This window comes from Oncorhynchus clarkii, chromosome 1 (assembly GCF_045791955.1).
Source record: "Oncorhynchus clarkii lewisi isolate Uvic-CL-2024 chromosome 1, UVic_Ocla_1.0, whole genome shotgun sequence".
Taxonomy (NCBI): Eukaryota; Metazoa; Chordata; class Actinopteri; order Salmoniformes; family Salmonidae; genus Oncorhynchus; species Oncorhynchus clarkii.
Window position 1 is genome coordinate 18,444,274 of NC_092147.1, and position 10,941 is coordinate 18,455,214.

The window sequence follows — 10,941 nt, forward strand, 5'->3', positions numbered from 1 at the left end:
TCTGTCCTCTGTTAGCTCTCTCTATGCCTCACTTTCCAACAGTAACCCCCATCTCTATCTCTGTAGAGCTTCTCTTCCAGGCCCTAGGCCTGAGGCCTAGTTGTGTACGCTGGGTCTGGACATGGTCAGCCAAGGGCAGGCCTGTGGGTGCTGTATTGAACTGTGGGAGGAGTAGTAGTAGTAAGACCTGAGTCAGAGTTGGCTAGAGAGCTTCATTTTGTAGTTGTCTGAAATCTGTGTTTCTATATTAGGCCTACTCCCTGGGAGGTGGATATGCTTATGGACTGAGAGAGGGAATAAAGGTTTGATTTTCTGTTTGCTTTCTACGAACAGGATTGTTTTTCAAGTAAAGAGGATCCCCCAAAAAATCCATCATGTGACCCACTTATTTTGTCTTAAATCAAATCAAATGGATTCCACTGAATGGAATCAGTAGTTCTGTTCGATGCTCATTCATCATTAAACCTACTGACCTTAAGACTCTTGCTTTTATCCATTTGAATGTTTCCATCTGTCTCCAATTCACTTTGTAAATTAGTTATTAATTATTTGGACACTGAATGCATGACTAATTTTACATCCAAGAACTCAGCCAAATAGATTGCCTTGGCTTGACCTTTTACTGCAGTGGGCTAAATCAGGGTCACACAGAGTGTTTCTTGTTAGTCTTAAACAAATCTACTTTGAATGTATACACCTTACACATATGGTTATTGACTTAAACAAATTAAGGCAACTGTACCATGTCAGATATAGAGTTGAAATGTATTACATTTTGAGTTTACATCCCAATATTACACTTTATATACTTCACAGAACACTGAAATATAACAAAACCGTTTGACATAGAAACACCGGACTTTCTGTTTAATTACAAAATTCAGAAAAATATTAATAACATTTCACCCATGAGGCCACTAGTGGGCGATTTGGTCATTTTACTATAGGAAAGGGATCATGAAGAGGATATGGGCTCTTTGTGTATTCCCCTGTCGTTGGATCCTGACACATGGTTATGGGTGACTGAGGATGTCTTTACCCCCCATATGATGGCTTCCATTACATTAGCATTTACATTTGAGTCATTTAGCAGACACTCTTATACAGAGTAACTTACAGCTCGTTAGTTCATTCATCTTAAAATAACTAGGTGGGACAACCACATCACAGTTATAGTAAGTCAATTTTTCCTCAATAAAGTAGCTATCAGCAAAGTCAAAGGTAGTAAGAGGAGGAAAGAAAGTCCAGATCGACTGTTAGTTCACAAAAGGCATTTTTGCAGTGTGTGGAGAAGCGGTTGACATGGGAGAACTTGGGAAGGTTGAACACCAGGTGGGCAGTAGCGTTCTGGATAAGTTGTAGGGGTTTAATGGAACAAGTGGGGAGCCCAGCCAACTGCAAGTTGCAGTAGCCCAGGCGGGAGATGACAAGTGCCTGGATTACGACCTGCGCCACTTCCGGTGTGAGCTAGGATCGTACTCTATGGATGTTGTAGAGCATGAACCTGCATGAGCGAGTCACTGTTTTGATGTTTGCAAAGAACGACAGGGTGTTGTCCATGGTTACGCCAAGGTTCTCTGCATTCTGGAAGGGGGACCATTGTGGAGTTGTCAATCTGGAAGGAGAGGTCTTTGAGCGGGCTGGTCTTCTCCGGAATGAAGAGCAGCACCTTCTTGTCAAGGTTGAGCTTGAGATGGTGGGCTGACATCTAAGCTGAGATATCTACCAAGCACGCAGAGATGCGTGTCGCCACCTGGGTGTCGGAAGGTAGAAGGAGAAAAGTAGTTGAGTGTCATCTGCATAGCAATGATAGGAGACCATGTGAGTGTACCATCCAGGGAACATCCTCTTAGCAGGATGTGCTTCTTTCTAGTACAACACATTACTGTGTCAGTGTGACCCTGATATGTGTAACCTTTGACCTCATCCCCCTCTCTTCTCCCAGGCGGAGGGTGATGTGGCGGGTCTGAACCGCAGGATCCAGCTGGTGGAGGAGGAGTTGGACCGGGCCCAGGAGAGGCTGGCCACTGCGCTGCAGAAACTGGAGGAGGCAGAGAAGGCTGCGGATGAGAGCGAGAGGTCAGTACCAGCCAGAGAAACGGACGTATTTATAATCTTTCACCTTTTAATCTTTATATTTAAAGTGCATTCGAAAAGTATTCAGACCCCTTGACTTTTTCCACATTTTGTTACGTTACAGCCTTATTCTGAAATGGATTAAATAAATATTTTTCCTCTTCAATCTACACACAATACCCCTTAATGACAAAGCAAAAACAGGTTGTTTTAAAAATAAAAAATAGAAATACCTTATTTACATAAGTATTCAGACACTTTGCTATGAGACTTGTAATTGAGCTTAGGTGCATCCTCTTTCCATTGATCATCCTTCAGATGTTTTTACAACTAGATTGGAGTCCATCTGTGGTACATTTAATTGATTGGACATGATTTGGAAAGGCACACACCTGTGTATATATAAGGTCCCACAGTAGAATATTCCTGAAGGACAAAAATCTCTACAGCACTCCGCAATCAGGCCTTTATAATAGAGTGCCCAGACGGAAGCCACTCCTCAGTAAAAGGCAGATGACAGCCCGCTTGTAGTTTTCCAAAAGGCACTTAAAAACATTCTGACCATGAGAAACAAGAATCTCTGGTCTGATGAAGCCTGAATGCCAAGCGTCATGTCTGGAGGAAACCTGGCATCGTCGCTACGGTGATACATGGTTGTGGCAGCGTCATGCTGTGGGAATGTTTTTCAGCAGCAGAGACTGGGATACTAGTCAGGATCGAGAGAAAGATGAACGGCGCAAAGTACAGAGAGATCCTTGATGAAAACCTGCTCCAGAGCACTCAGGACCTAAGACTGTGACACCAACCCTAAGCACAAAGCCGACCATGCAGGAGTGGCTTTGGAACAAGTCTCTGGATGTCCTTGAGTGGCCCAGCCAGAGCCCGGACTTGAACCCGATCGAACATCTCTGGAGAGACCTGAAAAGAGCTGTACAGGAACACTCCCCAGCCAATCTGCAGAGAAGAAGGGGAGAAAGTCACCAAATACAGGTGTGCCAAGCTTGTAGTATCATACCCAAGAAGACTTGAGACTGTAATCTCTGCCAAAGGTGCTTCAACAAAGTACTGAGTAAAAGGTCTGAAAACGTATGTAAATGTGATATTCCAGTTTGTTATTTTTAATACATTTGCTAAAATGTCTAAAAACCTATTTTTGCTTTGTCAAGGCTGTCATTGACTTGCCTGGTTAAATAAATGATGGGGTATTGTGTCTACTTAATTTGTTTTCGAATAAGACTGTAATGTAACAAAATGTGGAAACGGGTCAAGGGGTCTTAATACTTTCCAAATGCACTGTGTATGCCATTTTCCATTCGATAGTACCAGGCACATGCGGCTTGCTTTGACATTTTTTTTATTGTTATAGGTTTTGATGCCATGTCCATTGCTAGCAAATGACCAGCCCCTTCAATAGCGTACTGAAAGAAATATTTCCGGAAAGCCATCTTGAATGTGTAAAACCATTCAATGTGCCTCCATATTGGGTGGGCTGTGTAAATGATACTTGAAATTGATTGTGTCTTGGGTGTTGCTGACATTACTGTGTGTCCTGTCCTATCAGAGGCATGAAGGTGATCGAGAACCGGGCCTCCAAGGACGAGGAGAAGATGGAGATGCAGGAGATGCAGCTAAAGGAGGCCAAACACATCGCTGAGGAGGCCGACCGCAAATACGAGGAGGTGAGACTTCACATGGTCCCATAGAGTTTGTTCTGTCTGGGGTATAATCCATTCATAGAAGTATCCCTTAACACACTCATACTGTTCCACTAATATGTTTATCTCTCTACCTTAGGTGGCCCGTAAACTGGTAATCCTTGAGGGAGAACTGGAGAGAGCTGAGGAGAGGGCCGAGGTCTCAGAACTGTAAGTGCAGCACACGCCTCCTACACTAAAATAAGAGGGTAAACAAAGGTTCTTGAAATGAACATGTGAAGATCCTTCCAGTATTGTGTATGTAAGTATTAAGATGCCAATGCTAAGTACTTTTCTTCCTTTATTCCCCGGTAGTAAATGCAGTGATCTGGAGGAGGAGTTGAAAAATGTGACCAACAACCTAAAATCCCTAGAAGCCTCATCTGAGAAGGTCAGTGTGCATACTATTACATCATACAAGTAAATACAGTCAACTACTGATGAGTGCAAACTCAGCTTAAGTGCAGTGTAGATCACCAGTCCCAATTCAAATACATTATTTTTTTACTTATTCTGGATATTTGCATGTTTTGGGTAAGTGCATCCACTTAAGTCAGTCCCAAATCATTACATGGCAGACATGAAAGCAGAGTTATTTTTAGTATAATCAATACCTGACACACTTTTATCTTCAAAGACATCTGAACAAAGATCCTGGTGTCACCTGACAAATTGGATGTTGATTTCTTTATGATAATGTTGATGGAACAGGAAGGTGTAATAGCCCTGGACCAAAACAGACCTTTCTCTGCATTCCTACCTAGCCAGCTTAGTGCCAGTCACGCCACATGAATCTCCCTCAGCCACTTAAGCAGTTGCCCGGTGCTGATTAAATCACTGCCCTTCTCATGGTTGGCATCACAGCACGATGTGTTCCTTATACCCATGCTAACACAAAGCCAGTTTATCAAACCTGAAGAGTTGTATTTAGGGTTGCAAAGCTACCTGTAATTTACAAAAGTTAGTAATTTTGGTAATTAGTAAATTTGGTAATTAACAGAAAATATGTATCGGAATTTTGGTAATTTATACTTGAATAACTTAAAACATGTTTTATTCATATATTATTAATTTTTTATATCTGTTTCCATATTGTTCATGAGTTTCTTATTAGATAAACCGTATGGTTCAAGAGAAAATGGCCAAATTAATGAAAAAAGCATCTAATCAACACTGCCATTATTTTCAATTAATTCTGCAACTCTTCCAACTATTGACATTTTTCACAACTGTCACCAGTTTGACGCCAAAACATTAGCAAATACATATTGACAGTAAAATAAATAAAGGTTTGTAAAAATAAAATAAAATAAAAAGATGAAGGATAGTTCATGTTGAAACCCTCCTATTAAGCACCAATGGTATTCAAGAAGTTTATGGTTTACATTTAGGATAATGTTTTACAGCTTTGTCATTCTATTTTTTATTTTAAAATCATCTTAGTTAATTATTTAATATATTTTACATGTGATGAGGCCATACAGAGCTAAGAGATTATTACAGACACCTGTGATAATCTTAAGTACCCAAAAGGGCCACTAAATGTTTGTGATAAAATCATTGAAATATACCAAAATGTTGGTAGTTTACTTTTAAACTTAGAAAGTTTCCAGTAATATACCCTCCCTTTGCAACCCTAGTTGTATTACAGCGAAGCATGGTTGACAAACAGTGCCGCAAGATCATCGCTGTCTATGCACTTTCATGACTGTCTGTTTCTGTACGCGTTTCTGTCTCTGAGATGAATGGTCTGACATGTTCAAGATTTCAGAGCTTGCCTGGAACAGACTTTGTCTTGTATTTTGACAGTACTCAGAAAAAGAGGACAAGTATGAGGAGGAGTTCAAGGTTCTTAGTGACAAGCTGAAGGAGGTAAGCAGCTGCTGGCATCTTATTGGATTCTTAGTTCATACAGTAGTAAGCCAATTTGCTCCATGTCAAAATGGCGTCCTGTTCTGACACCCCCCTCCCTGTGTGTCCCCCAGGCTGAGACTCGTGCAGAGTTTGCAGAGAGGACAGTGGCTAAACTGGAAAAGTTCATTGATGACCTGGAAGGTATGAGTGCTAAAAACGCTGTTGCAAACTGCTCTATGGCATTTCGATAGAAGAGAACGTAAACGTACCTTAGTGTAGAGAGAAAGTTAGACATATTTTATTGCAGAAGATTAAACTATATATTTTGAAAATAACCGTTTTATCATTGTTCTCAGTTGCATCTCAGACTTATAAAGCTGAGTTGCTCAAATAAGAACATTCCATGTCAGTAAATTAGTAAAGATGTCGAGCTTGTTCCGTATTCCCCATTGTATGTCATTTCCTTGGTCAAGAGGTCTGGATATTTAATCCTCTCCCTGGGCAATGAAACAACATCTTATTATGCACAGTTTCACATTGACATGGTCCCAGCTAAAAATAAAAAAATTAAACTAGCTGGAAATATTTCTCTAGAAGAAAGGGTACCCTGCCAAACGTATGGAAACTTCTCCGAGAAGATAATAAAACACACTGCCTTGGTCTCCAGTGTAAAGAAATATGTAGGCCCATTTTCTACTAACCAAAGAGCACCTATTTTGGTGTCTGATGTCTGCACTAAGAACAGAGTGCTCAAATTCCTTTAAGATCAGCATTTTTGGTCCTAGAGCCACATGAAATGGGTTTACCGGTATGAAGTACGTTTATGGAAACCTTGATATAGGCTTAAATGCTTAAGGTAGTCATCTCTTGCCCCCCCCCCCCCCCCCCCCCCCCCCCCCCCAAAAAAAGATTTGCAACATATTTCAATTTTAGAATGCTCACAGGTAGACTAAGATGTCTTATCTTTCTGGCATATTCTCTTCTTTCTTTTTATACTGTATGACTTTTCTCTTTTGCATCCACTGACCTGTCCTCTCTTTCTCTTCCCTCTCTTTTTGGCACCATTTCCTTTTTGATTCCCTGTCCTGTTCTCCACCTCTCTCGGCTGCTGATTTCCTTGTGCCTTACCTGTGCTACTTCCTGCTGCCCTTTGACCTCCAGATGAACTTTATGCTCAGAAGCTGAAGTACAAGGCTATCAGCGAGGAGCTGGATCATGCCCTCAATGACATGACCTCCTTGTAGACATTTCTTTCTGCCGGCCTCCTGCTGCCTCCAGGATGTCTGTCCCTCCAGGGTGTCTGTCCTCTCACCCTTCCCACTTTAGGCTATTGTGTCCTGGGGTTAGCCTCCTGAAATACCCTTTCTCCTTTTCTCTGTGCCTTCTGTCCATCTCACTGTGTAATGAAACTCATTAAAAGCTAACTATCTCAACTATCCTTCTTTAATTAAATAGTTTTGATATTACAATCTTTATAATAGGATAAACAACTGTTTTAAGAAGGTGAGAATTTATGGAGTGTGGCATGCATTCACACCTAGTGTCCCTCACATCCTTTTTACATAACATTTGTCGCGCAACTCCATACATTACTGTCATCAGTTTTATATATGCAAATCTGCCTTTTGTTTTGGGTAGTGTTCTTTAGTGTGGTTGTGTTTTGCATATTGAACAACTTAACACAGCCACAGCAGTTACAGTATGTAAAATCAATGAAATGTATTTATAAAGCCCTTTTTTACATCAGCTGATATCACAAAGTGATATACAGAAACCCAGCCTAAAACCCTAAACAGCAAGAAATGCAGATGTAGAAGCACGGTGGTTAGGAAGCAGCTGTTGTACATCCTGTATAGGAATGGCTTTGGATTCTGTGTAGAATATTGTTTACCAAACCTAAGGAGAATGAATTCATATTAATCAACTTTATGATGGTCCTGTCATGTGTGGTTTCATTCTATATGTCTTCAATATGTCTTTATTTTATGTATTTTTTAGAAAAATTAGCAGGTGCCAAAGAAGAGAACCTGGGAATGCATCAAGTCCTGGATCAAACACTGCAAGAGCTCAACAGCTTATAAACATGATGAGGAGGAAGATGGAGAGGATAAAAGTCTTGCAACATTCCATAAATATTACATTTCATTCCACATTTTGAGCTGTAAAGTCTTATTCCCAGCGAAAGGGGATTAACTTAACTTGTACCCTTTGTTTTTTTTAAACCAATGAGTCAAGAATAGAAAAAAATGACAACTCATATTTGAAATGTGCACTCAAGCATGTTTTGAAATAGGTTGTGTTATATGTATGGCCTTCATTTATGTATGATTCATGAGCTCCACCGAGAGTTATTTTGCAAACAGTTGACAGGAATCAGCTTTTACCAACTGACATGGTAATTTAGTGCATGCACAATGTATGTGAACATATCCACAGGTTGGACTGTGCCTTTTAATAATGAGCCAATATTCTACCTTTGGTGTATATGTGTGTGTAACATGGTCATTGACACTAGAGGAAGACTCATGGAAACGATGGTGAACATGTCTGTGGTGCTACTATACTGTGACTATCATTCAGAGGGATTGCCAAAGCGAAGAAAAAAAACAATAGTTTTTTTATGTGAAAAGAGTATTCTATACAAATCTTTCAAGGAACTACAACTCCTCTTCTGACCTAACCTATTATCTGTATGGTCTTAAAGTGCCGCCATATGCTGACATGCAGCTTCATAGCACCTCCTTTCCACTATGGCCTGACATGCCTGCCACTATACCAGCTCTGCATTTGGCTGCCTAGCCTAGGTGTAAAATCATAATCCTGGTATTATATTGTGGTGGTAGCATATTTAATAAAAGTTCAACCAAAAAAAGCACCACTGGGGCCTCAATCAAGGTAATAAAACACGGATACTTATTGTATATAGTAGAATAATGTTAGTTATTGATGTATTGCTCCAGTTTTACAAAACTTTCAGTCAGGGGAACTCTCGAAACCAAAGAATACACAAACCACAGAAGGTGAACCGTCAAAAGGTTTTATTGTTGTCTGTGAAGGTAATCAATCAAGGCTTCTCATCCTTATTTGACAGTCTGTGTTGAAATGTTTCATTCGCTTTTCCCGCTTTCAGTCTAATAAATTTTTACACAACCTGGCTCAAGAGATTATTTAATGTATTATTTAGTAAGAAAAATAGAAATGTCAAACACAGAGACAAACCACTTCAGCATACAGTATATTATACCTATTCATTACAAAAAGGCATATTGTATCTGAACAATATTGTAATCTGTTTATATCATAAGGACAAAACACTGCCAATCAGCTCAGCTGAATAATCCCCATTCAATATAATGTAATAATTTACAAAACATCCATGGTCCACAATTTACGACTATCACAGTTGATAGCTCACTACTGAAATCTCACTCAGCATTGCTTTCTTCTGAAGGAGCAGCCTGTATAGGGGTGAGAAAGAGACTGGTAAAGTCAAAAATCAGTAGATATTCGATAGAGCTCTACACTGATATGGGCCTATGCTACTGTATAAGTTATTGAGCAATGTGATTGTACAACAGTCTTCTTACCCTCAGTGAGGCGGCATTTCCCCCCTCTGGGCTGGCACAGGACGAAGGAGCAGCCGCCACAGGGCACCACTCTCTGGGCATGACTGAACACTGTGGTGATCCTGTAGCAGCCTGGAATAAAGTTTAAAACAAATAAGTTTTTCTGTAACCTTAATAATCCTTTGTAAATGCTTTGTTTATTTTCATGCTTTATTTTTTTGTGTTGTAAATGATTATAATTCTTATAGATCGGGAAATGGGAAAGCTAATTTAATAATAGTGTGAACACTACATGTAAATAGTTTGGGCAGTTGATGCAAACTACATCCTTAATACTCACCAGGGCATTTTACATCCATGAAGTAGGAGTTGGGACTCTGAACCAACCTCTTCTTCTTGTGTCTTTGCCTCTCAGCCTCCAAAGTAGGGTGCATTAGGTCCTTAGTGAGCTGCAATATGGATTCATGTATAAAACTATTTGTTTTCACAGCTCACACCATTAGAACCATTAAAAAATATAAAACCATGTAAAAGGGGAAATAAGTCAAGGGCACCCTCTCATGTCTGATACAAGAACTGCAGCAGAACTATTTCTGAGGTTTGCCCGGGCATGTAATTCCAATCCCAGAACAGGCACTGTTTTATATTTACTAAATGGTCATGTTTTAAACCAAATCATAGTCTTCATAATTTATTGCTGAACTTGACTGAATCATTAGCCAGTACTGAGCGATTAACCGACATATTTTCTGGTTATTTGCAACGTCGGTCAATTACTTTAATTCATTTAGTCCGGTTTTAGTGGGTGGCCGTATATAATGCGACGGTCTAGCAATCCAAAGGTTGCGAGTTCAAATCTCATCACCGACAATTTGAACATTTTCGCTAATTTACAACTACTTACTACTTTTTTAGCTACTTTATAACTACTTAACATGTCTGCTATCCCTACCCCTTTAAACCTGACTCCTAAACTTAACCTTAAGCCTAACACCTAGCGTAGCTAACGTTAGCCACCTAGCTAGAATTCATAACAGAAAAATACGAAATTCTTTGAAATCAGGACCCACCGGCTGACTGTTACTGCCTAAGCAGAGAAAAGATTATTAGGATATTAAAACGAATAAGCTCATTAAATAAAAAGTAATATACACACCGGAAATATTGTATTTCATAGTAATTTCTTATTTTATATTGATATCTACCTCATGTGGAACTGAGAGACAAAGCAACATTTTCAATGTTTTGACAAATTAATGCTTACTACTTTTGACTTTGGAATTTCCATTACAAAGCTCTAAAATCATTGTAATGCTATTATTTCATAATGCATTTAATGTAAAAACAAAAAAAGGATCAAAACCGAAAACCATTATTATTTTTTTTATAATAGAACTGAAACCGAAGCAACCTCAAAGTACTAATAGCTCAGCACTATTAGCTACTAACTTCAATGTTCATGGTCAAAACAAGACCACCAATAAACATGTACACGTTGTACAGTATTTGACTGGCTATTCCAAAGAATTGCTCGCATGAGCAAAGAAAAACCACTTACCGACATTGCTTCTCTTGGTTATTGTTATTTCACTCACTGGCACTGTACTTTCAACTTTGATTAGAATATTACAGCACTCCTTTGCAGACTGATATCGTTGTTGTTAAAATGAGAAGATAATGGTGGGATCACATTTTCATGGGTGGGACATTGACTTCAAGAGCACAATCAGCTGACGTTACCCTTTTGATTG

The 10,941-nt window shown here is 39.5% G+C and overlaps 2 protein-coding genes across 5 annotated transcripts in view; one reads left to right on the forward strand and one right to left on the reverse strand.

Moving 5' to 3' along the window:
• The window catches only part of LOC139377672 (tropomyosin alpha-4 chain-like), a 26,746-nt gene extending 17,968 nt beyond the window's left edge, over positions 1 to 8,778 (forward strand). For all 3 annotated transcript variants that reach the window (XM_071120542.1, XM_071120549.1, XM_071120546.1), the window contains 7 exons: positions 1,946 to 2,079; positions 3,638 to 3,755; positions 3,871 to 3,941; positions 4,086 to 4,161; positions 5,580 to 5,642; positions 5,756 to 5,825; positions 7,623 to 8,778. In XM_071120542.1, the coding sequence (XP_070976643.1) occupies positions 1,946 to 2,079; positions 3,638 to 3,755; positions 3,871 to 3,941; positions 4,086 to 4,161; positions 5,580 to 5,642; positions 5,756 to 5,825; positions 7,623 to 7,705 (615 nt within the window). In that variant the 3' untranslated portion in view covers positions 7,706 to 8,778. The remainder of the gene's footprint in view (positions 1 to 1,945; positions 2,080 to 3,637; positions 3,756 to 3,870; positions 3,942 to 4,085; positions 4,162 to 5,579; positions 5,643 to 5,755; positions 5,826 to 7,622) is intronic.
• Positions 8,646 to 10,931, reverse strand: LOC139378207 (small ribosomal subunit protein eS27-like). 2 transcript variants are annotated; one of them, XM_071120566.1, is made up of 4 exons: positions 10,749 to 10,931; positions 9,531 to 9,639; positions 9,212 to 9,322; positions 8,646 to 9,082 (listed from the first exon to the last, which is right to left on the reverse strand). In XM_071120566.1, exons 1-4 carry the CDS (start codon positions 10,752 to 10,754, stop codon positions 9,054 to 9,056), a joined length of 255 nt encoding a protein of 84 aa, XP_070976667.1. In that variant the 5' UTR covers positions 10,755 to 10,931; the 3' UTR covers positions 8,646 to 9,053. The 2 variants fall into 2 exon arrangements, with proteins under 2 accessions (XP_070976667.1, XP_070976661.1); XM_071120560.1 differs by lacking the exon at positions 8,646 to 9,082 and having other exon boundaries at positions 9,159 to 9,322.
• Positions 10,932 to 10,941: the final 10 nt, after the last annotated feature.